The sequence below is a fragment of the Neolamprologus multifasciatus genome, chromosome 20 (assembly GCF_963576455.1).
Source record: "Neolamprologus multifasciatus chromosome 20, fNeoMul1.2, whole genome shotgun sequence".
Classification (NCBI taxonomy): domain Eukaryota; kingdom Metazoa; phylum Chordata; class Actinopteri; order Cichliformes; family Cichlidae; genus Neolamprologus; species Neolamprologus multifasciatus.
Window position 1 is genome coordinate 7116856 of NC_140458.1, and position 26589 is coordinate 7143444.

General features: G+C 38.3%; 2 protein-coding genes across 3 annotated transcripts; one reads left to right on the forward strand and one right to left on the reverse strand.

Moving 5' to 3' along the window:
- Positions 1 to 1687: 1687 nt before the first annotated feature.
- On the reverse strand, positions 1688 to 19535 carry LOC146494277 (trypsin-3). Of its 2 annotated transcripts, XM_085145813.1 has the most exons (5): positions 14258 to 19535; positions 10711 to 10870; positions 4657 to 4798; positions 4277 to 4543; positions 1688 to 2606 (listed from the first exon to the last, which is right to left on the reverse strand). In XM_085145813.1, the coding sequence occupies exons 1-5, from the start codon at positions 14310 to 14312 to the stop codon at positions 2436 to 2438; spliced, it is 795 nt and encodes a 264-aa protein (XP_085001939.1). In that variant the 5' UTR covers positions 14313 to 19535; the 3' UTR covers positions 1688 to 2435. The 2 variants fall into 2 exon arrangements, with proteins under 2 accessions (XP_085001939.1, XP_085001938.1); XM_085145812.1 differs by lacking the exon at positions 14258 to 19535 and having other exon boundaries at positions 10711 to 14253.
- On the forward strand, positions 18965 to 24755 carry LOC146494278 (trypsin-3). Its single transcript, XM_085145814.1, has 5 exons — positions 18965 to 19073; positions 19480 to 19636; positions 19781 to 19919; positions 19996 to 20247; positions 20534 to 24755. Exons 1-5 carry the CDS (start codon positions 19016 to 19018, stop codon positions 20684 to 20686), a joined length of 759 nt encoding a protein of 252 aa, XP_085001940.1. The 5' UTR covers positions 18965 to 19015; the 3' UTR covers positions 20687 to 24755.
- The last annotated feature ends 1834 nt before the right edge of the window (positions 24756 to 26589 follow it).

Consider the following 26589-nt stretch of genomic DNA (forward strand, 5'->3'; position numbering starts at 1 on the left):
ATCAGTGTAGTGGCTTATTAATTGTTCCCCTGCAGAGGCTTTTACTGACTTGTACAAGCGACATGGCATGAAGAGTTGTGAGTTATCTATCCGAAAAGCCCATGTAACGCGTTATTGAAGGTCTCCACTTAACTTAAGGCTGATAGCTGTAACATTTACTGTGTAAATGCACACACAGACGTTAGGCAGAGAGTGCATGAAAGAAAGGATGATTAGTAATTTATTGAAGTTTAAAAAACAGGAAAAAAAAAACATTACAGTTTATCAAACTACATTAAAACAGACCATGAATATATCATGTCAAATTGGCAGTGATCATTTTCTGACTAATAGAATTTCAGTCTGAAAACACAGGCTGATCACAACACGGACACACACAGCACGCGTTACAATTGAACCAGCGGATTCTTGAACTTAAAGTAAGCATTATTTTAATTTTCAGTTCAAATTTGGAATCTTTTCATAATTCATTAATTTTGTAATGCAAATACCATAGAATAGTACAAATTACCCACCAGTTTCATCTCTAAACAGTTGTTTTAATGTGACTAACCTACAAATTATCAGATTTTCACGGAACAATATATATATACATATATATATGGGAAATACATTTTTAAATGATTTCTGCTCACATTGAACAGATGTTGTTCTTATACATTTTGACTCAGTAAACTCAGTTTCTGCTGTTGTTTCTATGACTCATGAACAAGCTATACGACTTGTGATGTTACAGTAATAGCCACAATATGCTCAGTTACATGTAAGCATGCTTTATTTACAGCATTTCACATGTTTTGAGCTCATCCAGCCAAAGGACCGATGAGCATATGTGATAGCAAAGTGTCCACAAAGTATCTGTCTATCTCGTCGGAGTCCACAATAATTGTTTATACTTCCTCTGTATTTGTCAGAATATACTCAAACTTACAGTGCACACACTGATCCCCTAATTGGTCTTCACCCAAAGTGTAACCAAGGTTAGGTCATTTTTATAATTTTACAGGTGTTGGGTCTGTCTAGCACAGGCCCACCGCTGGAACGAGACAATTTAAAAACACAGCAAAAGCATTGAACACCAAGTAGGCAAAGTTCTTCGTGTTACTCATGCATGAGGGAGACCTGCCTGGAGCCAAGTGTCGTTCCACCACTTGACCTCCGTCAGACTCTCAGCCAGGTTCCCCATAGCACTCCTTTTATTGTGGTAACATGAATATGCATAGGGTCATTAACATATAACATCTTACATAGGTATACATGTGAACAAAGGATTGTGTGTGTGTGTGTGTGTGTGTGTGTGTGTGTGTGTGTGTGTGTGTGTGTGTGTGTGTGGGGTCAGAGCGTGACCCCATAAAGACTTCCCTAAAACTGCTGGTCTGAAAGTCCAGCAGTCCACCTAAACAAAAGGCACTTAGCCTAAAACAGATATAGCCACGTTTATCCTACCATAAAACAATAAAACAAGGTACGACCTCTTCCCATGCTCCCAGGATGTAGGTGTGGATTCCAGAACACTCTGGAATGCACACCAAGCCTTTCCAGACTATTAAGGATCACACATCCTATCACTACACAATCGATTATACACCTCTACCAATCTAAAACTAATTATAAAACTCTAAGCATATATAAGTAGATATTTCTAAGCATAGATGACAATCGACATTACAAAACCTAACAACAGGCACTGTCATTTTCACAACGTTGCTACTCCTCCTACATTATTGATCAGATTTTATTGAAACATGAGTAATTTGTCCTGGATATGACTGTGAGCTTTCTTGACTTCTTAAAGGATTTTAGAACATAAACTGTGATGTATCATGACTGAAACATAGCATCATGACTATGTTTTTCTGTTGTTCTGTTTTCCACGAAACTCTGAAGGATTTGGCACCTCAATCGTGACGCTGTGGAAATGTGTTCAACGTGTTCTGCTTTGCCTGAGAGTATTGGTGGATTCCACTGTATTTCTATTGTTTATGAGTTGCCTAAAATAGATCAGCAGCGGGAAAACTAAATGTAAAACTCAAAAACGGTTGCCCATTGTTTCTAGCTTTTGACTCACACATTTACTTGAGGTCAAGTAACAACCACTCAAGAACTAGTTGAACATTTTGGAAAATTGTCAGATTTGCTTCGTTGCCAATAGTGAGAAGAAACTGACAATGCTCTTAACTTTTACCTGCTGGAAATATTAACAAGTCACATGCAAGACTTAAAAGTGCTTGGAGGTTTGTTTTGTTACCTTTGACAGGCCCCACACTGTAGCCTCATATAAAGGCACCCTTTTTATCCAAATTTGAGCAAGAAAGCAAATCAAATATTTTCCTAAATATTCCTTTAACACATGAGCATACACTCAAATGTGCATGAAGGGCAAAACAAGCCTAACTTAGGTCACATAAGGCAACAGTGAAAAGTTGCACTGGGCTCTAATTCTTGTTGCATCTGCTGTAGTAGCTAAATATGGTGTTGTCTATCCACCTGCGGAACTTGGACACAGCAGTGTAGACTCCAGGAAACTGAGCATCAGCACAACCTTTCCCCCAGGACACGACACCATAGACCCGGCCATCGCAAACAAGTGGACTCCCCGAGTCCCCCTGATACCACAGGATGGAAGAAAACATTGTGCCATGTTAGGTTACGGATGTCTTTACTCAAGTCTTTACTAATTACTCAACAAGAAACGTAAATATCTCTGATTGATATTCTATGACTTGCTCTGTAGTTCTTTTTTTTGTGATCAACATTTTATTGATTCAAAACGGGGTTTGGGGGGGGGGGGGGTTAGGGGTACAGACATATACAGCACAACTGTAAACTGCAGTAGCAAAGCAAACATTAGTCACAAGGCATAGGGACAGCAAAGAAAACACACAAAGTTAAAACCAATTATCGCCTCTTCCAGGAGATAACACTGGACAAGAAGATTTTCCAAGCTTCAACAGTCGTGGGTCGAGCTTTATTTAATTTTGCTGTGGTATGTTCAAAACCAATAACACGGATAAGACATCGTCTCCAGAATGATTCCATACATATGTCAGGACTGAACCATTGCTTACTTGCTCTGTAGTTCTGTAGCCGGAGCCTTAAATAATTTTCTTGGGCTGTAGAGCAGTAGCTGCCTTTCGCTACCAGTAAATTTTCTTTTACAAAATGTCATGTCCTTTTTTTAAATGACTAAATAAATGAAGATGTAGAACAATATTACAGAAAACAGTCTGAAAACTTTCAAAATGCTGTTATGCAGAAGCCTAAAAGTTGCAAAAAAGAACACACAATATTTTAGACACTTAAAGTATGCCTTGCAAATACAAATACTCTGCAAATGCACTTTCTGAGACAAGCTGAAATAAACTGCAAGCCAAATTGACACAAGGTTAATTTTTGATTTTTTTATGAAAATCTAAAAAAGGGAGAGATTTATTGACAGCAAGAGCAATGGAGTCCTATGCCTGTATTTTTTATTTTTATATCAAACTTTACCCAATTAGTTTTTATACAACATGCAGCTTTATTATGAGCTTTATTGTATGTAGAAATACAAATACATATGCATAATATGTGTTTTTCATTCTGTCCTTACCTTCAATGCCCATTTCTAATTACAAAGTATCTACTTTTAGCTGCTTCCTTAGTCGCAGTGGATCACTAAGGGGATGCCCTCCATGATAACAAAGATAATCCCAAAGGCATATCTTTTCCTCCCTGGCGATTTTTCACTTGCTAAGCAAATGTGTAAACTACTAAACTATGAAGTCATTTGAATATAACTAATATTTATTTTGAGGTACAAGCTTCAGATATCAGTCTCTTGCCTCGTGGAAGCAGCTAAGAGTTTGGGTTCAATGCATATACCATGGCCTGTTGCAGTAACTCACTCACTCGGTTATTCTTAATGACTAATAACTTAAAGAATAACTAATAACTTAAGGAATGTGTGTAATTAAATGTGTGAGTTCTCTTGGCCTTAGTTTTTGTTTTGTTGTATCTCTGTTACTTTCTTGCTTTACTCCCTAAAGCCTTCCATAAAATGCTTCCTCTTTTTTCCCCTTCTTTCTCTAAACGGTCAAAGAAAAGATTCCAATTGTTTGGCAGTAATGTTATTACTGGGATTCTCCCACTTATCTTGTGGGTTCCAGTATGTTGAACCATATGGCATACCTGTCATAGTAAACTGGTGCTACGTAAATAAAAATGAATCGAAAGGTGCTGTAAAACTGTTGCCATGTTCATATCCTGAATTTTAAAAAAAGCAGAGATGTCTTACCTGACAGGCATCTTTTCCACCAAGACTGTAACCAGCACACAGCATGTTTTCTGTGATGTTGCCACTGAATGACTCACTGCTGTTACATTTTTCTGTGGAGACAATGGGGAGCATTACAGTTCGGAGGGTGGAGGGGATCGGGCCTCCGCTGGGATTTGTGTATCCCCAGCCCGACACACGACACAGTCTGCCCTCTGCAATGGGGTCGCTCTGTCTGGGCAGTAGAGTGATGGAGACGTAGCTGTTCAGATAGAATGGAGCCCTCAGCTGAAGAGATTGTAGACAGTGTGATGAGTTAGACACAAATGAAGCAACATGGTTTAAATAAATAAAACAAAACAAAATAAAAAGAAACTAAATAAAATCAATGTATTATGTACCTTAATAAGCATAATATCACAGTTGTTTGTGAATTTGTTGTATGAAGGATGTGGCACCAAAATGTGGGGAAGGATTTCTTGCTCAGTGCCCTCATATATAGAAAGAGAGTAGTCTCCTCCAACAATCAACATATTTCTAACCCTGTAGATGAAAAAAGATAAATTAAATCTTCTGGGTCAAATGTCTGTAAAAGAAGATTTAAGATAAGATAATATAAACTTTTATTAGTCCCACACATGGGAAATTTGTTTTTATCACGGCAGAAACTGGACAATACAAAGTTAATAGCATCAAAAATTAAGAAAAACAACAGAATAGAATAAGATCAAATATAATAAAGTAGTATACAAAATAGAATAGAATACTATACAAAATAGAATAAAATACTATGTGACATCAGAAAATTGCACTTGGTATTATTGCACATTGGGGAGACTAGGCGAAGGCTACCATGTCATATTGGATATATGTGTGTGTGTCTGTCTGCATGTGTGTGATCATCGGCAAAGTCTTTGTTGTAGAGCAGTTGGAAAGAAAGACCTGCAAAATCTCTCCGTCCCACATCGTGGCACTGAAGGAGCTGCTCAGTGCTGTCAGAGACTTCTCCATGGGGTGGGAGATGTTGTCCAACAGGGATGACAGCTTAGCCACCATTCTCCTGTCACTCACCACCTCCACTGGGTCCAGGGGGCTTCCTAGAACAGAGCTGGTCCTCCAGATCAGCCCGTTCAGTCTCTTCCTGTCCCCAGCAGAGATGCTGCCGCTCCAGCAGACCACACTGTAAAAGACGGCAGAGGCCACCACAGAGTCATAGGTCTTCAGGAGTGGGCCCTTCCCTCCAAAAGACCTGAGCCTCTGCAGCAGGTACAGCCTGCTCTGCCCTTTTCTGTAGAGAGCACTTGAATTGTGAGTCCAGTCCAGTTTATTGTTTATTTCTGGGAAGGTTCTCAGTCATCCAGGTCATCGTAGTCAAAGGAGCTTACAAAGAAAAGCGTCTGGACTTCTTTAAGTTACTTGAAGACGTTTCACCTCTCATCTGAGAGGCTTCTTCAGTTCTAAGGTCAAATGGTGGAGAGTCCCAGATATAAACCTGGTGGGAGTTTCCCCCCACAGAGGGACAAAAGGACCCCCTGATGATCCTCTCATCGCCTGAGCCAAGGTGTGGAACTGGGTGTGGGTCCCAATCAGCCAGAGTTTCAGGTGAGTTCATTGTGAAACCTGGCCCCACCTTATCATGCGAATTCCTGAGGTCAGATGGCCCAGGGTGTGAGTGGGCGTTAAGGCGTCTGGGAAGGGATCTCAAAACTGGATTATAGATGGCAGAGAGTTGGTGTCGTAAACCACCGCCTCTGTTCAAAGATGGTCGCTCACAGTGGACATAGATGGCTTCTTTCACTCCTCTTTCAAACCATCTGTCCTCTCTGTCCAAAATGTGAACATTGGCATCCTCGAAAGAGTGTCCTTTATCCTTAAGATGCAGTTTATTGTTTATTGTACACCAAGGTACCTGTAGCTATCCACAGCCTCAAAGTCCAGACCTTGGATATTTAGTGGTTGCAGTGGAGGATGTTTGTGCCTGCGGAAGTCTACCACCAGCTCCTTGGTTTTTCTAGTGTTGTTCTGGATGTAGTTCTGCTGGCACCAGTCCACAAACGCTTGGGTCACTTCAATGTACTCTTTGTCGTCCCCATCAATGATTAGGCCAACTATTGCAGAGTTGTCAGAGAACTTCTGCAGGAAGCACTGGGTGGAGTTGTGGGAGAAGTCTGCAGTGTTGATGGGGAAGAGGAGCGGAGCCAGAACCATTCCCTGTGGGGCCCCCGTACTGCAGACGACCCTGTCTGACACACCCTGATTTCTCACATACTGTGGTCGGTCGGTGAGGCAGTCCAGTATCCATGTAGTGAGGTGATGGTCCGCTCCTGAGTTGTCCAACTTGTCCTTCAGGACTGTGGGAAGAATGGTGTTGAAGGCACTGGAGAAATCAAAGAACATGATTCTCACAGTGCTCCCAGTGGTCTCCAGGTGAGAGAGGGAACAATGCAGGAGGTGAATGCCATAAGTCATCTAATGGCGCTTTTCGTTTTCTTCTGTTCATCTTTTTCTCATTTCCTCTGCATGCACTCTGAAAACCTCTACAGTTATATCAACACAGGCAAGCTGATTTCTTTCATTTTTAAATGAAGTGTCAACATTTTCTCTGTAAATAAGTCATAAATGCAACAGAAGCCTAAGGTCTGTAACTCTGATCTATGACACTGCCTTTTATCACAGGTATAAAAGACATTTTGGCATGTCACATCATGAAAACCACACATATAAGCATAGCAACGGGCGACTGCCGAATCTTTTTCACCTACTCCAGTTTCAGCGTCAAGATGCTTTACATACTGGCTGCTCTTAAATAAAACAGAGTAACTGTTCTTCTTAATAGTAACAGTTGTAGTTATACTACAGTGACAAATCCAGATCTTGGAGTTGGAAATACCTATCGAGTTTTATGCTTAGGGCTTTACAATAACATAATAAGGGGAGGTGCACAGGTGTATTTGTGTTAAAGCTGGCTTTGATCCATTTGGGTGTTTCCTAGTAAGCTATGCCAGTAAACTAGCATGCACAATCCAAGTCCCTGGAACATGGACACTTAACTGGAATGTGGCCCTATGGGGTTATTATTTACAGAAAGGCTTTTCCTGTTGCAACATGGTATATTATATGGAAACAAACAGTAATGACACCCTTTAGCTTGAAACTTAATCATTTTTAAAAATGGAGGCAAATAGTGATATAACACCTTTTGCCAAATTGCACAATCAGCAGTTAAATAACAAGGTGTAGTTGTGTTTTTTGGCTACGGTTCACAAACCCAAAACAGAGGTAAGAGAAAATAAATGAGTAGTTGATAACTGGTACAAATAAACATGGTAAAGTCATGTTTTGTTGCCTGTAACACTGGAATAATTTTCCTGATGATATAAAACATAAACACAACTTTATCCAGGTCTCAACAATTTTCTTCCTTATATAAATTTTAACTACTCCAAACATACACATCATACACAACATCTTTTTAGCTTTAGAAGTGATTTTTTTTTCTTTGCAGTACTTTAGTTTATTACATATTTTGTAGATTTTCTCTCTGTTTTGTTTTTTGTACTTTTTTTTTTTTTACGGTGTTTTTATTTGCATTTGTTTTATCATTGCATTTTATTAACTTCTAAAGTAGTATTTCAAAGTGAAATCCAAGGAAGCCAGTCGGTCTCAAAATAATTTCCTAGAAAGCAAAATCTTGGGCCATGTCATCAGAAGTGCATGGGGATCATTTACACAGCTCAACCAAGAGTACCAGAGGGTGTAACGACTCTGTTAAATAAACATTATCTTTGGGGCAGGTTCATATTTGCATCATCCTTGTCAAACTGTCATAAAGTCACTGACTTAGGGCCCCTCATCCTGCCTACTGTAGGTTCTTCGCCGTCTAACCACCAGTGAGCTTGGATAAATATTTAAGTCCTATGACTCAATACTTGAGTTTGACCATACTAGCTAGCTTACCATTTAAGGCAGGGGTGAGCAACTCCAGGCCTCGAGGGCCGGTGTCCCTGCAGGTTTTAGATGTGTCCTTGAACCAACACAGCTGATTTAAATGTCTAAATTAGCTCCTCAACATGTCCTGAAGTTCTCCAGAGGTAGGTAACGAACTAATCATGTGATTCAGGTGTGTTGACCCAAGGTGATATCTAAAACCTGCAGGACACCGGCCCTCGGGGCCTGGAATTGCCCACCCCTGATTTAAGGTAATGATGGGGTTAGGGTTGTCCTAAGCCGAGCTATACTGGCATATGACAGGGCAGTAAATACATTAAATACTCTCTATGACCCCTGTTCCCTCTGCCACTGCAAAGAGAATAGAGGTCACAGAGGGGCAGAACACTGTCATATGCCAATCAAATGTATCCTGTGCTCACATTGGCAGAGTAGTTGCTTCATAGCTCCTGGGATCCCACAAGTTACAAAGCAACTATTCCAAGGTTGCATGAAGAGACTAGGCAGTTTAGCACAGTTTAGTGCAGGCTAAACTGGTTAGTTTGCAATTCTCTGGTTAAGTTTAAAGTAATCCATTATTTTGCACTGGTGCAGAGAGGCCGTGATGTTTATGTTAGGTTACATAAAGGATAGCAGACCATACAAATTTTTATGTGACTCATTTCTAAGTCCATTTAGTGATTTGTTAAATAGTAGAAGTAATTTAAATATATCTTTTGTGACCCTGGAAGCCAATGGAGCATTGCACCTTTCTGAATGAGCTGTAATTTTCTTGTTTGTTTTGTGTTGCTACCAAGACACTGTCACAGTAGTGTAATGAATGTGCGAGTGAGTTTTTCTGTGTCTGCTTTAGACAGACATTTTTATTTGTATCTTACTTTATTTCAAGACACCAATAGGCAGACTTTGTAATTGTTTTTATGTGGCTGAGGCCAGAGTCCATAAATTCATAAACTCTATAGATTTTTGGCCTGGTTTGAGGATTTCAGTATCTGTTTCCTAGATTCTTTTTATCCTTTTTTTCTTAGGCAAACATCAATCGCTCGCCTCAAAGCTTTGCTTCGTCAGTGTTTTTTACATTTTTAAATTATTTATTTATTTTGCCCATTCGCTTGAAACTGCCAAATGTATTTTTATGGTCTCTTACACTTTGAGTTGCCTCTGTTGTGTGATATGTGCCTTCTATCTATAAAAAACATACTGATCTGTGAAGCTTTTTATCACACTGCTGTAGGAAATCATAAGCCAAGATACATGTTAATGCAGAAAAAAGCGTTTGCCACCTTTGGACTTTCTTTCACCTTGAAAGGCTTGTTTCTGAGTGGGGTGATATCTTTGTGCATTCATACGCTGGGATTATCATATATACAGGTAAAAACAAATGCTTTTCTGCAGGGTCAAGATAAAGTATGAATGTTTTGAAAAAGTGAAACTTTTACATTCAGTTAGATTAAATGTATTCCTGTTGAGTATAAAGAATGCAGAGGATTTTAAAAAAATACACATTACAGAGATTTCCTGGCACCATTGTTATTTCAAATAGATGGTATTGTTATTTCAAATCATGTTATTTCAAATTTAATTTGCTGACAGCAAATTCTAATGTCCCCTGTCTGAATTTGACAGTGTAAAAACCCCATTTCCTGTTGCCTGTTACAGGAAATGTAGATTTTGAGGATGCTTGACAACAGATTGGAAGTTGGGAAAACATTGTGGTTGTGTTTGGTAAAAAGACAAGAAAGCGCAGAGTTGTATCTGTCCTTCTTTACCTTGTTCTTGTTAAGAATTATAGACAAGAGATGGTTATACTTGTCATGTAAAACAGCAATTTCCAAGTTATGCAGTTTGACCATCCATACATCCATCCATAAAACCCCAAAAAGAAATTTGTCATTAATGAAGACATTTACATTTCATTAAAATCTGGTTGCTAACATTAAATTGGAAGTCTGGGAGACAGAGCTGCTTTTCTGCTGATATATTAATAATTAACTGCTAATGCAATAAAGCTTTTTGAGATCAATTGTAACTGTTTGTTGACAGGGAAATAGGCGATACTGACATTTGGAAACTGTAATTTATCAGTTTGCTGATTTGCTGCTAAAGGGGCACAGAACATTGTCTACAAATATTGCTTCCTTATCTTCAAATTGTTTGCAATCTAAATAAAGTATTCTGATCGTTCGTCATGATCTGTGTCAGATTTCAGTACAACAAAGCTCCATTGTTATGGTGCGCTTTTATCTTTGCCATTAGCTTTCTTTCAGTCAGGATAAACCACAGATCTGACTGTATGGTATGAGTTGAAATTACAGGATTGAGAAGTCAAATTGAGGCTATCCTATATCAAGAGGCCTTTTCTTCCTTACAAAAAGTTAAATCTGAACACAAAGACATGGGGTTTTTGATGTGAGACTGATTTTAAAACTCAATCAAGTCAACTTCTCCTTAAGTTATAGAACTTTTTTAATCCATAGGGGTAAATCGACAGGAGAAAATGAGCTCACCCGATGTTACAGTGTGCTGCTGTGACTACCCAGTGCTTATTAATCAAGAAACCCCCACAGAAGTGCTTTCGTTCCAATGTCTGTATCGACACAATGTACTTGATGGAATGTGGAACCGGTGCATATCCTCCCACTATACGTTCCTCTCCAACATTCTGACCTGCAACACACAAGCAATGACAAATTTCAGCTCGGATTAGATTTAGAGAAAGAAACACAGAACAGTACATAAGGTGTTGGTGTAAACCACACTGAGCTAACTCAGTTGCTCTTTTTTAGTACCTTTACAAGATCAGTGCAAACTATTCAGGTCATAAAGAAAACCACAGAGGATTTCACCGCACAGATGCTTTGTGGCTCAGCAGATCAATGAAAAGCAATCTCATCTCCGAAGTACTTCACACTGGCTTAAGTGAGGATAGATCTGACTGCCTGTTTGGTGTTTAAATGAGTTTGAAGGTAACACGTTAACTCAATTTGGACCGGATCTGATTAGCTTATAAACAGAATCAACCCTCTAAAGGACACCTGGGCGAAACACAAATAGAAGGCCTGAACTAGCCCACAATCTATCTCAGTCTGCCTAAAGGAAAAGGAGAACACCATCAGTTTGGACGTCTCCAAAATGCTGCCCACGACCACACTCAAGGATAAGCTGAGTATAGCTGATACTGGAGTAAAACTAATTCTAATTGGAAGCTGTGCTTGTTTGGGAACACTCTTTGGTGTTTGCAATGCTTCTGCCCCTGACTGAGCTGCTCAGTTTTATATTTTTTCGCTTTGTGTATTCGCGGCTTTAAATGCTGCTGAGGACACTGCAATCACATCTTTTCCCTTGGACCTTGAAGTTTTGAATAATGTGAGGACAAATAAGATGAAAAGAACTCACAGAAGCACTGTACAGCGCACACACAGGGACAGATTTCAGCACTTACAGAATTTAGAGAAAATTTTCCATCATGGATTGTAACTTAAAATTAAGTGTTTGTATTCTTGGTCAAGCTTGCTGGTTGTGTTAATGGGACAATGTATTAAATATGTCTGAGATTAGTAAACAGCCATTGTTTTCTGCATCACTTTATCATTATCTCATCACTGTGGAGAAAATTTCCTCCACTTTTTTACAACATTGCTTTAGTTCATTGAACTGTGTGGCAATCACTTTTGCACAGCTGTCTCATTTAGGTTAAGGTCTGCACTTTGACTGGGCCATTGCTACACCTTGATTTTTGTTTTCCCGTTATTCTTTTGGAGACTTGCTGCTGTGCTCAAGATCATTGCCCTGTTGCATAACCCAGTTTCACTCAAGCATTAGCTGTTGGACAGATGGCCTCATATTTAATGCTAGAATACTTTAGCATACAGTGGAGTTCATGGTTGACTCAGTGACTGCAAGGTACCCAAGCCCTGTAGCTACAAAACAAAACAGAAAAATCCATCAGCACACCATCATGGGTTTTTGCAGTCTGAACAGTGCGCTGTCGGATCTCTTCTGATTTTTTGTCTTAATCCCTATGGAAGCAGTAAGAGTACAGATATTTTTAAAACATTTAAAACTATCTGTTCCACATCATATTATTGCAGCATCATGTTATTATTAGTGTATGATGGGTTTAAAAGCCACTTCGGCCTTCAAAAATGTCATTTGAATACTTAGGAGCAGTGTAGTGGTGCAGTTGTTAGTATTGTTTCCTCACAGCAAGAAAGCCCTGGGTTTGAAATGCACCATCTGTCCAGGGCCTTCCTATGTTTTTCTTGTATCTGCATTCTCTCCACATACTCCAAAGACATGGAGTTAGTGGGGTTAGGTTAACTCTTGATTCCAAATTGCCCGTAGATGTGAGTGTAAGAGTGAATGGTTGTCTATCTCTGTTAGCCCTGCAACAGGCTGGCGACCTGTCCTAGCCTTCCTCTTGCCTTATGGCATCCGGGATGGGCTCCAGACCCTAAATTGGATAAGTGCAAGAGAATGGAAGGATGGGTTTACAAGCAAGGCCAACTAAAGCCTTGGTGTGAACCCAAAGGTTCATGACAGAATAAGTCTAGACTATTCTTAGACATAGGATCATTTTTTTTGAAAGCTTTTAATAATTAGTGCTTTCTTGTGTTTTTCTTTTTAATTACATTCAAAATTGATCTCAAGTGGTTCATAAATGAGTCTCCAAATTGTCAGTGTGGTGTGGAAGTATGTTATACTTTACCAAAAGATTAAATAATTCTATAGTCTTATAAGAAGTGACACTTTGGTACCAAGTTAGTGTCTGAACTAGCCAGGGAGCTATCAGGGAAAGCTTTGATGCAACCTTTTTCCACTCAAAAATATAATTTTGCCTAATAGATAATAGAAAGAGAAAAATGTGAATACCTAAAATATTTGAATTATAATGACTTTAGCAATTTTACAATGTTGAGCTACGACCCCACATTTTCTAAAATGTTCCCTAAGGCTCACAAAGCATCTATATGGCAAATATTTGAAAATTAAACAATGAAACCAAAATTGTAGATCACAGTAACCGAGAGAACCTTTAGGCATGGATATGCTTTCATCTAACCACAGGCTATAATTAGTAGCTGGGGTGGATCTTAACAGAAAATGGTAACTCTATAGGCTACACTACACCCAGCAGTGACTGCGTGTGAGGTTAACACACATGTGGGTGTATCAGAAAGCATTATGCAAGTAAACATTTTAAGATTGGGTTTCTTTGAGTGTTTTATCTCCTAAACTGTAACTAGAAATAGAAGAAAATTGAAAAGATTAAGAAGATAAGATTAAACAGTAATAAACTACAGTTTTTTTTTCTTTTTTTAAAGCTCAGGTCTGGGTAAGTCTTAAACCATTATCCAAATGATATTTTATGCTGCTTCTTCTCAAATCACAGACCTGTTCAAGATCTTTATCAGAATCTCCTTTTTTGTTGTTTTTGTGACATAACTTCCAGGCACAAAGGCGGGTGTTGGCCACAATTATTCATTGTTATTTGTGTTGTTAGACTGAATCTATTGTTACTGGGGTTTCAAGTTCAATTCCTTTTCAAAAGCCCTGTGTCTCAGGAAGATGTTTGGACAGTTTACATGCTACAAGATGAAAGTATTTATCATGTAATAAGAACCATTTAAATTTCATTAAAAATCTGAGTTTTAAATGAAATGATTACCTGTAAATACGAACAGTTATTTTAACAAGAAAGCAGTCATATGTCTTTTTTTACTGTGAAATATGATCATCTTTGAAGATTAACTTAAATTAATGTGCACATTTATTTCTTCCTCTCCCTGCTACCCAGATGGAAATGGCTCTGAGTCACAATTTTCTCTTCACAGATCATCAGAACTGCAAGTGCACAGCTAAAAGGGATGTTTTAAAAATGATTAGAAAGCATACCCTAATGCTATATCTCATGCATTTGCAGCACATCCTAGAAGACACCAAGTCTACTTTTGTTTTCAGAATGTTAGCCCATCACAACATCACAACTTTCACTTTGTTCGCTATGATCATATTTTTGTGAACTTTAAATTGGAGAAAAAGAAGCTTACTCACAGTTTACAGCCAGGACTTCCAACAGTATGCAAAACAATAAATATGGCTGGTCCATAGTGAGACAAAGGGCAGCACAGTCTACCTGCAGTGAGAGGCTTAACCTGTGTGCTACTTGCCTGATTTTAGGGGGAAGGCATCTCACCTGCACTCTCAGGTTTCTTATAGTTTATGTTTCCGTTTCCATGGTCACCACTTTGTCCTAGATCGATTTATAATTGAAGCTCCGTGGCACAGTTGCTTGACTCACCTCTTCCATGACCCACAGAAACTCACCCAGTTTATTGTTGACATTTTAAGAACATGTGATTGATCAGCTGCTATGAGCCAGTTCAGTTTTAGTCATGTATTATTTAACAGCTCCTCTGATGATTTAGCCCTGTCCAATATAACATCCCATAAGTCCACATGATTGAAGCTCCTAATGTGGCTCAGATTGGCTTCTGTCATATTAAATGACGAAAGATTCAGTATGCGTCTTTACCATTCATGAGAGTCTCCCTGCACTGATATCTCCCGAAAGGATTAATGAGGCTTTTGACCGAAGTTGAGCAGCATAAGCTTTCATGTCAGACCAGGTCAAATAAGCACTGCTGCTCAACATCTATCCTCAGGCTGGGTGTCATTAAAAATGGAGCACAGCTAAGCCTTGTCTCATCACAGTCACCATCCCTCTGTGGAGTTCCTGACCTTAGCTGGCTAATAGCCCTCTCTGTTGCCCTCGTTGCTGCTGATAGCTAAAGCCGTGCTCTTGGTACATCTGTCCTCCCTTGAGTGCTGACCACTGCTTTTTTTCTGCATGACCCACTCCTCAGTTCACATGCTGCTGCCATGTTCATGGTTGCCACTTCCAGCTCCCACAATCATCTGACTGACATTGAACTAAAATGTCACTTACCACAAGACTCTAATAAACAAATTTCCTCCTATTTTAAATCTATTCACTTACTATAAAATATGTCAGCTGACTTGAATTAAAGACTTTCCTTATTTACATTAGACTGGAGCTGTTATACTTTTCCTTATTTTCTGTTACAGTGGTGGATGCTCATGTTAAACGTGGCCAACATTTCAAATAATGACAATGATGAAATGAAAGTAATCCTCATGAATTAAAACCTCAACTTTCAGACAGCTCTAAAGAGCCATTTTCAATCAATTATTTTATTTTTCTGTCTCTTTATGATGTCATGAGAGAGAGGATATCCTTATATGGTCATGTCAGACATACAGCTCTGGCAGATTTAAGTCTGCTGTTTTGTTTGCAAGGGGCAGCGAATCAGAAGAAGGTTGACTTAAAGGGTAGGAAGTGAATGAAGGTTCTTCATCAAGGCCAAATATAAAATAAATAGGGGTTATCTTCAACTGTTAGTTATGCAAACCAATCTCAAGTCCAAGGACAAAAAAGAAATTAACAATAAATGTAACTATATTTATGAGACATTTAAAGGTTATTTAAATGTTTCATGCTCGCTAATGCTTTGTTAGCATGTGCTGTTTTTTTTAGTTAACTGCCATGTAACACTTTACAAAGGTTTATTGATGTAATTGTGATTAGAGCTGTGTCATTGTGTTACCACTGTTCATAAACAACTTATAAAACCCTTTATAGAGAATAGCAGACCACTACATGTTTTAATACACTGCTCATAGATGTTATAATCTGATGTAAATCCTTTTTATATCAACAGTGTTTATTATATTACATCTATTTTATTGTATTATTTAAACTTGATATGTGTTTTTGTTTCCATATGTCAGCAGTTATGTACAAATAAAGGGTTTGAACGTGACTTTCTTATAATTGCTGACATGTTTCATTGATAACTGAGGTGTACAATTTCACTGACATATATTGTTGTTCAGTACTCAGGTTGGCACTGAAGCCTTATCAGTGTCAGTATCAGCATCGTCATTTCTTGGTACCAGGAACTCAGTACTGGGATCTTGATTTAACCTTATGTAATCTATCTTTACTTAGAAATGTATTTAGCTCAATAGCTGTAAATTCTACTAGTAAACATCTACTTTAAACCACATACATATATTAACATATTTAACCTGCAATGAATAAAAAATACAAATACAAACACAATATTAACTTTTTAATTGCTCTACATAGACTTTAGACTTTAGAGCTTTTATTGTCATTGTGCGGTTTCTTGCACAGCGAAATTGGTAGCTGGACCACAAAGGTGCAAAAGTGAAGAAAAACAATATATGTATACATATATGTGAGTAAACTATATACTGTACACTGTATGTGTAGAAAGATTGAAACCTTGTGGGGCTGTATACAAGGGCAGTTATATAATATAAATAAATAAATCAGGGTGGAGGGGCTATGGTCATTTAGGGTGGGGATGGTAATTCCATTGAGACCAAAATATTGCGCAAAGACCAAAGACCAAAGACCAAAGACCAAAAATATTGCACAGAACAAGGAAAGAAATCATATTTTACTGCAATTTACAGATACAAAGAGACATCCAAAAATCAGCTACATTGGTATTTATTACAGATCTTAAAAGGCAAGAAGCCAGGAATAGGTGGCCTCAGCTATTCATCAATACATTTTGAATTTTGCACAAAGGTTAAGCTCCTAGAAACTAGTTTCGAAATCTAGATTGTACTGAACTTGAGTCTTAAGTAAAGTGGTGCAGTAAGGTGAACTACAGTGTTTGGACAGTTACACATTTTGTGTTCTTTAGGCATGGCTTTGTTTATTTTATTAGTATTAATCCAAGAAAGTGAAATAATGAATAAGACTTTCACACAAAATATAGTCATTTTAATTAGATCCTTGACTACTAAACTATTTGCTGTGTTTATGCACAAAAAAGTTCAAGGACTTAGGTTTCTGTTGGGGTACCAGTAGCTATTTAGCTGTTTAGGTGGAGTCTATAGGAGTAAAGAGGTAACAATGCATGTATTGAAGATAATAAACAGTCTTGTAAAATGAGAGTGCTATGAAAGGTTGTTGTTCAACCACATTATTATTATAAAATGCTGTACTCCAGACATAAATCACTGACATAACAGAACCTGGGGGTGAGGTACAACAGAGAGCCTGAGTATAGTCTAAGCCCCATTGTAATGGAATGAACAGGATGTACACTCTATGTTTTGAGGGTCAAAAGTTTCATCCAACACTATAACTGGGCTGAAATATTGTTAGTGACGTTGAGTGCAGAGGGTTTTTTGCAGCATGCTTACACACACATGATGATGGTTTGAATAATCTCTGGGTCAAGAAGTCTGAAGAAGATGTCCTGAACTGGGCCTTAGAATCAGCTGAAGAATAATGGATAATATAGATAATCAAGACTACGCAGGGAGTGTGTTGTGTGTCTGTCTAGCCATGATCATCTTGGTGTGAGGCAGATTATCACACTGCGTTCCAGCGAAGTAAACTTGTAATTTCAACTGCTGAAGTAAATTAAATCTTTCTAAATGACAGATATTTCTCCTGAATTCCTTCTGAAAAATTTGAACACGACAAAGTCTCCATGTGGTTATAATTAATATTCTGTTCATCCATTCTTTTTCGCTTATCCTTAGGCTTGAGGAGGGAGTTTGATAGGAGTTTGGAGCCTATCCCAGCTACCGTAAGGCAAGAGGCAGGGTACATCCTGGACATCACCAGCCATTCAGAGGGCTAACACAGAGAGACAGGCAGCCATTCCCATTCCCATTCACACCTATGGGTAACTTAGTCTAAGTGTCTTTGGACTATGGGAGGAAGTTGGAGACTTCATGGAAAATAATACCAACCATTGTTTGTATTTTATCTCTATTAGTTTGCAATAACACAAACACCATAAAGCCAAAGTTTAGCAATGTACTCTTAGCCAGTAAACTGTTTATCATTGTCTGTGGTGGCCAGTTATTTCATTTAAATCTCAACTAATACATTTGAAATTTTTAGATGTTTAAATAATATTCAGATTTTTTTTAGATTTTCATAAAATGAATCATAGAAACCGGAAGTGCTTCTGCCTTTTGTGTTTTTTTAGTTTTGAAATGAAGTTAATCTTGCCAAAGTGACTTTTCTAACTTTATTATTTTATATCCTACATAATCGTGGAAACTATTGCAATCTAATTTCATCTCATTAAAAACATTATCAACATTTAATAGAGCAATAACTGTTGAAGATATTGTTGATCCTGTAGAGGCGTTGCCAACCTACAAACTGCAAGTATAAAACTTTAGCTTAGAAATGGGCATAATACAAGAGAACACCCTAGCTTTGTCAGGTTTTAAGGTCAGTTTCATTGTAGGAGCGTGAGATGGTTACAGAACACAACAAGATGAAAAGATTCTTTAAACAAAAGATCTTGATAAAGATACAGTTACACTATAAAAAGAAAGAGGAGAGCATTGGTCTCATCATTTGGAGATACTGTGAAGCTTCCCGTGTCTAGACTTTCAGGTAAGCAAAATTTTATTTTAACCCTTTTTAGTGAAATTGTAATTAATGTTCAATTGTCTAAAAATAATTCACAGTCTAACTATATTTTAAAAATAAAAGCTCGTCGTTCAAAAGAATTGAATTAAATGGTCATTTAGTGCTTTTGAAGATACTGTTGATCCTGTAATTGTTGCGATACAGTTTTTAAACAAAGCAAAATAACCAAATTAAGCAAAACTAAGCAAATAATTTATAGTTCATTAGCACGAGCAATTAAAATGACAGTAATTTATGTATATAGAATCTGCTAGCTGTCGTTGTGCTGTGTTACAGGTATCAATTACAATATGGCTGCTGTGGCAATCACTACTGTGCTGCTTCTTTTGTCTTTTTCAGTAAATTCACGTGAGTTATATCTTTGAATTTTTCATTCCAAGACACTTAGCAAAGGATATGAAATTCTAGTCTCAATGTTTAGATCCAAAGACTAATACACAAAGACTTTAAAACAGCTGACAAAAACAGTTAGTCTATCGGGAGAAATTTTCTGTGACGTGGCTGTAATACTGCTGTCTGACTCAGTTTATGAAGCCAGACAATACTGTAGAAATGAATATGGAACTGGAATATTGTAAGGAGCTTGGAACGAAAACAACTAGACTTCTTTAAGTTAAGAAACTTACTAGAATATTTTGCTTCTTTTTTTTTTTGTTAAGGCACATTACCCTGACAATTTATCTTTTTTGTTGTAAACCAAAAGAATGTAAAATATAGAGACAAATGATCTGATTCGCTCTGTCTTTCGTCACAGAGAACGACAATACAGGAAGGATCATCGGGGGTCAGGAGGTCGAACCGTACTCTATCAAATACCAGGCATCCATTCAGACTGAGGTCGGGGTGCACTATTGTGGAGGCACGCTAATTCACCCAGAGTGGGTGGTATCTGCTGCCCACTGCTGGAGACCGTAAGTACTGACACCATACAGCAAGATTGCAGCTTTACTAACAAACATTAATGAAAATGTTTAATAATTATTGAGGGGAGAAGGTCTGTTTTGAAAGAACATATGTGAAATTCTCATTTCGTTTTGTCTCTTTCTGTTTAACAGGAGTAATTTAATGAGGATTGTGCTATGTGAGCACAGCCTGATCAAAACAGAGGGATTTGAACAGGTCTTCAATGTCTCAAGGATACATCTACACAATTTTAATTACAAGACATATGAGAATGACATCATGCTTATTAAGGTAAGTAGGACTTGTACTTAGCTACAAAAAATGTGATCTCACAATGGTACCACCCTAACTTTGGTTTGTGTTACAGCTTAGCAAACCAGCACAGCTGAATGCTTATGTTCAGCCAGTTCTGATACCTGATGAAGGTATCCCTCCCTTTCGTGGCACCTGCACAGTGAGTGGCTGGGGAGTGACACAGGTTTACAGTAACGTCCTCTCCCCTGTGCTACGTGCTGTGGATGTAAAAGAAACACCTTACTGCACTTGGTATTACCGGAACAGGATCAAACCAGGTATGGTTTGTGCTGGATCTCTATACGGGGGAAAGGACTCTTGCCAGGTATACATTCATGGAAAACATGATTTATTTTGTGTTTGTGGTATGCTTAATTACTACTTAGCAACTGCATTTTATAGAGTAATACTATTTTTAAATGAATATTTCCTCTTAAATTTATAGGCAAAATGACACCTGTTATACATGCTATAAAAATATATGTTAACCAATGATGATTTACATATAATTTCAGTGTCATTTTAATAATATTTAACATTTTCCATTTAAGGGTGAATGTGAAATGCTCTATTATCAAAAAACAATCCTGATTTGTTGTGGTACTCCACAGGGCGACTCCGGGGGCCCCCTTGTCTGCAATGGCTACTTTGAGGGCATTGTCTCCTGGGGTATCAGCTGTGCAATTTGGTACTACCCTGGTGTCTACACCAGAGTCAAGAGCTATAATCAGTGGATTAACTGGATTATTGACAACACACCATGAGCAATTTTTTTCAAAAACAGTTAAATGAACATAATTTTCAGATGGGCCTGAAATGAAAAAATATTAAGGTTAGGAATTTCTAAAATGTTCCTGGAAATATGTCAATATTGCACCTATAATTAATTGATTGTCACTCTTTTTTCTGATAGGTAATAATAAGAGAAAGACTTGTTGCTATGATATCCTTTTTATTTTTTGTTATGACTATAGCAGTATAATTAGTAACTGTGTTAATCATTCAAAGTGAATAGTACTATTGAAAAATCACCAATGTTGTTGTTTTCACATGAATCAATTTTCCTATTATGCCTGTTACTACAAGCTAACCCTCTTATATTTTATTTAAGCTTCATTGTAAATATGACAGTTTCAATTAGTGCAGCTTTAAGAACAATTTTACCAGTGCACTGGGTCTATAAACTGACAAGTGATACTTGCTACTACTACTAGTATGGAATAAAAGGTTAACCCATCCACAGTGACAGTGAAGATGCTGATTGTCTGTATCATGCTTCTATCAGTCTCTTGTGTTCAAAGTCCAAAAATTCCAAAAGTTTCTTAGAATATAAAAATCAACAAAGTGCTCAATTTTTCTTCACAAAGAAGAGCTGACCTTTATATGTTCATAAAACACATAGCAAACGGTTACATAATGCAGATAGACAAACAAACAAATATTTTAGTAATCTGTCAAAAACCTGTTTAAAACTCAAAATTATCGACTTCACTGAACTTGGGTCTTGTTTTAAACATAAAGAACTCCTTAGGAAAGTGTTTACTCGTGTTATAGAGCAACTTAGGGCAGCTGTGGCATTAACCTCACACTGGGTGCCTAATCAAGTTGTATCTAAACAACTAAATATAGAAGCTATCCTGCTGCACACTGAATAATTACAGCTTCTCTCTGGTGCTGGTTTCTGTTGTTAAGCTAAACCTAAACATTAATGCTCACATTCACACCTACGCCAGTTAACCTAACAAAGTTATAACATATCCTAAAAAGCTCTGATTAAAAATAATGGCATGCTGGGAAGTATATTACTGGGAAATTCATGTGAACCTGTTGAGGTTAACTATAATTTAACAGTGAAACATTATGACCACGAATAAGTTGAAAATAGTGCAATAAGTGTGTATGATACATGTACATCCTGGTCCAGTGGAAATGATTGTTAAATGAAGACTTTTATAAATCAGTGTCCTTGTTTGGCACAGTGACCCCATCTAGTTAGTTGGTTATGCATGTGCTAAACTAACAACAAACAACGAACGAACAAACAGTGATCTACACAAAATGAAAATAAGGTTTAAAAAAAGTGCTTTTAACCTTGGTGGGTTTTCAAACTATTTAAGAGAATATCTTAGTATCTGACCTCTCCCTCCTTTTTTCATCCGGCTCCTCCAACCTGCCTGTGTGCAGAGGACTGCAGGAGAAGCTGTGCGGCTGCTCACTGAGATTACAGCACTATATACAGCACTACAGTGTGTGTGTTTGTTGAAATAAATGGATTACACTAGGGGTGGGTTTTTATAATCGATTTATCGATTAAAATCGATTCTGGCTTGGATTACGTAAAATCGATTCATTAAAATCCTGAATCGATTTTTTAATATAAATTTATTTTGCCCGAAATGCCAGAATCTCTGGTGAAATCTCACAAAACTTCAACAACCACCAAACAGCTAAAACAGTAAATGAGAGCAGGAACACGGATTCTGCACAAAGACTTAAACACACAGCGCAGCCCGCGGATCAGAATCAGATGTCGAATTTCTCACAGTCGGGGCTGAAAGCCGACAGCCCGCTGATTCTGATCTGTCGGCGGGTCCGCGCTTTGTGTTCACGCCCTTAATGCGCTGATTGTAAAGCTGTTAGTTTGATGTCTCTCCAAACAATATTGACCGAACCAGCAGCAAAAGAAGATCCAAACTACACTTCACATAAACATCGTCATGTATTCACTCTTACTTTTACTGTTTTGCTTCTACCATGATGCACAGCTCTCTCTCTCTCTCTCTCTCTCCCCCCCCCCCCCCCTCTCTCTCTGTATGGTTTTCTGCATTATTCGCTTGCTTGTTACGCACAAGTCTACCGCTGTTTACAGCGCTATCGGCCGACTTTTTTTTCTTTCCGTTTTATATACTTCCGAAAAGAAAACCTAATTTCTGCCGTTCAATGCTGAACAAATTTAAACTTTTTAAAATTATGCAAAATGCAAAATGCTTAGCCATGTCTCTAATAAAACAGTTGTAACTTCAGAGGTAATGTTCATATGTTGATTAATGGTTTTCTTTCGTTTTTGATGTACTGCAGAATATTTTTATAAAATCCCAGGCCAGGAAAAATCACCTTCATGTGTTTCTGTGTTTTATCTTCAGCTACTTTGACACAAAGGCATCTGCTGTGACGCTCACACCTTTGATAAAGTCTTGCGTGTGTCAGCTTCCTTTTTATAGATACAAAAATATGTAAATGTACTGATCTGAATTATAATATTTCTGACTGTCAAAATTTCCCATATTCAAATCGAAGTGAATCGAATCGAATCGAATTAAATCGAATCGTGGATCGAATCGATTCTGGACCTTGTGAATCGGAATTGAATCGATTCTAGAAATCAGTGACGATACCCAGCCCTAGATTACACGGTGGTACTTTCCTGTTTCGTATTGTGGCGGGTCAGGACTGTTTGGGTTTTGTTTGACAGCTAAGTTCTGTTGTTCCAGGCGGCAGCGTTACGGTTGCCATGGTTACAGGGTGACGCTCTCTCTCTCTGCGTGTTACCTGGGTGAGAGAGGCCTTTTTGTTGTTGTTGTGCTAAGCTAATAGGCAGAATGCTACAGGTATAGCTCTAAAGAATGTAGTATCATAGGCAGTGTAGTCCGTGCTGCAGGGAGAATGGACTGCCATACACGTTATGTGTCTGTGAGCGAGGGAGGGAGAAAAAGGAAAAGTATGAGCTGTCATCAAGCAAAAACGGGAGCTGGAAGCATGTAAATATAATAATAACCACTGCAGCCAAGAAGAGTGCCTGACAAGCCCAGTTGTAAGTAAGCTATTAAGACTCGACTGTACACCGTGTTAGTGTTTTCCTCCAAAAACAATAAGTTCCGTTGGAGCAGCCTTTCAACGCCTCTCTCTGTCTCACAAGCAAAGTTGACCCAGACAACAAAGTAAAGCTATTTTTCGGCTATGAGCCTGACACAGAACCCACCGTATTAGCCAGAGGTCCCTTTACTACGGTTCGGTGCCGCGGACCTTCAGTAACAGTAATAAATCACAGCAATAGTACATTCACGTAGTTGTAAACAGCATGATAATATATTAAGCAGTGTTGGGACTAACGCGTTATTAAGTAACGCGTTACAGTAACTACGTTATTATTGTGGTAACGAGCACGGTAACTAGTTATTATGCCAAAATCAGGAACGTGTTAGTCGTTACTGGGATTTAGATACGGTCGTTACTCCTTACTTCGTGTGGTGGCTATCGCGGAGCTTCCACAGATTCTGTAACATTAGCAAGTGGTGGAGGCAGCAGGTGGATGAGGGAAAGGGGACGCAGAAGGAAAAGAGACCCGAGGCGGCCGCCAGTCCAAGTGTAAACTGAACTTCAGGTAAGAAGTTATGACCTGCAGGCTATCTGGGTCAGATATAAACCAAGTTTAGGTGGAGTTTATTTTCGTTATTCTGACTTTTTCCGTACTGCGTACTAGCTAGCATGGCGGAGTTTCTATACAGCTGGGTGGGTGCTATGAAGTTAATGATGTTGAACTTTATTTTGTTCATAAGTTATTAGAGTTGCCAACCGTCCCGTCTGGTATTCAGAGAAAACATTACGCGTTTCTTATTGAGGTGAAAAGGAACAGTTTGTCCCGTAATTCAGCTACAATGAAAAAGGCACAAAGCTGGAGTTATTCTGTGTCTTTGCTGCACAGCTGCCTCTTCTTCTTTCATTCCCCTCCCTCTCCTGTTTCTACTTCAATCATGAAACTGATCAATGATCAGCTGATCGTCTCTCTTGTTTGTTTATCGCCCACTTTGCGCCAGAAAGAGGAAACCAGCCGATGTCGCATTAAACAACAGCAGCACGTTTAAGCTTGAGCAGCCGTTGTTAGAATTTATTTAATATTAATTTCTAGTATCAGCTGATGTTTGCTGGAGCCACAGCTGCAAAAAAGCTGCTGGTCATAATATCGGTTTGGTTATCTGGTGAGAGGGAAACATGAAGATGAAACCAGGAGATGTCCTTACTGAATCATCAGAGCTGAACAGGTGATGGAGAAACAGGTTTACCTTTTAGGTGACATGAATGAGTTGAAGGGAAGTTATGAACTGTTTCTGAGAGACAAATAACACCAGGATCCTTTTCTAAGTAGCTGACAGCTGGTAACTGTGCAGGGGCGGGTCTAGCAAAGGTTTGCCAGGGGGGCCAGGTAGGGCATTAACAGGGAGAGGTGGGCACAAGGAAATACTTTTCTTTCTTATTCTCATTTAAAATGTCTGGCTTTTAAAAAATAATTATCTGAATCTTACAACAAACGATTGATAGATTGGTGCATATATACCATCAAAACAGTGAACATCACTGTCACAACAGCGTTTGTTTTCATTCAAAGGCTTTATGATTTTTCCTATAATGGCGGGCCAGTCTCAAGTCAAAATGCCCGGGCCAATTTTCTGTCCCAGTCCAGCTCTGTATGCAGCTCATCTGCAGTCTGGTGTTGCCTACATCTTCCTATTCAGAAGGCAGAATTTCCGAGTTCTGAGTACAATCAAAGCACCACAACTGCAGTTTTTGTGTTGGATGTAAAAGGCACACATGACGTTGTGACGTAGGCTAGAATCATGGCATTCTCTTGTGGAAATATGCACATTATCTTTTCCTTTCTATTGGTAGGTGGCACAGTGCACTTGTGGCAAGTAAGCAAGCTAGAAGACTGGCAAAGTTATGGAAGCAACACATTAACAAGAGAATTCTGAGTAAAACCAAAGTTACTTTCCCTAGTAACTAGTTACTTTGAAAGTAACGAGTAACTTGAAGTAACTGAGTTACTTTTGATAGAAGTAACTAGTAATGTAACTAAGTTACTATTTTAAAGTCACTTACCCAACACTGATATTAAGTAATCCAAAGTATTCAGAATACGTTACTCTCATTGAGTAACGTAACGGAATACGTTACAGAATACATTTTGGGGCCTGTATTCCGTAATGGAATACATTTTAAAAGTAACCTTCCCAACACTGTGTGTGTGTGTGTGTGTGTGTGATAATTATATTTAGGTGGTCATTTGAACTTGTAATATTATATGGTTATTTTTTTATTCATACTTTGGAAGAAAACAAAACGTATTGCTGAAGAAAAGAAGGCACACCCCTGTCAGGGGCATTCTCTCTGCTTTTTTTTTTTTTGTTTACAGTAAGGTGACTGGATCCTACCCAATGGAACTTCAGAGATAAACTATACATGCTACAGGTTTGGCATTGATCATGTGATCAAGCAAATGCTACCATTTGTCCAATTTTTCTATAAGCATTAATGGAAGCTAAATTTGATTTAATTTTAGTAGTGATGAATTAATGATTAAAATATCTCTTATTTGAGCCACACATTTCTTGTGAGATCATACATTTTATCTCCAAAAGTTGATTCTGTTCATCTGGACGTAGCGTGGGAGAAACATTTCGTCACTCATCCAAGTGATGAACAGAATCAACTTTTGGAGATTTACTTACCTGGATGATTGAGCATGCATCAAGACAACATACATTTTAAATAAAAGATGGATATAGCCACCTTGATGTTTAGAGAAGTCAGGTTGTGAAGTTTCAGGCTGAGCATTTTTGCCAGTTTATATCAGGACTGTGAAACTGAGGGACACTGCACACTCACTGGCCAA

What these genes read in the sequence shown, in the direction of transcription:
- LOC146494277 (XM_085145812.1), bottom strand. Translation starts at nt 10,940, where the DNA reads ATGTACTGTTCTGTGTTTCTTTCTCTAAATCTAATCCGAGCTGAAATT. An exon ending in GTGATATTATGCTTATTAAG is followed by an intron (nt 4,544 to 4,656) that starts GTACATAATACA and finishes CAATCTCTTCAG; the next exon opens with CTGAGGGCTCCATTCTATCT. An exon ending in GTGGAAAAGATGCCTGTCAG is followed by an intron (nt 2,607 to 4,276) that starts GTAAGACATCTC and finishes CTGTGGTATCAG; the next exon opens with GGGGACTCGGGGAGTCCACT.
- LOC146494278 (XM_085145814.1), top strand. Translation starts at nt 19,016, where the DNA reads ATGGCTGCTGTGGCAATCACTACTGTGCTGCTTCTTTTGTCTTTTTCA. An exon ending in GTCTTTTTCAGTAAATTCAC is followed by an intron (nt 19,074 to 19,479) that starts GTGAGTTATATC and finishes CTTTCGTCACAG; the next exon opens with AGAACGACAATACAGGAAGG. An exon ending in GGGGAAAGGACTCTTGCCAG is followed by an intron (nt 20,248 to 20,533) that starts GTATACATTCAT and finishes GGTACTCCACAG; the next exon opens with GGCGACTCCGGGGGCCCCCT.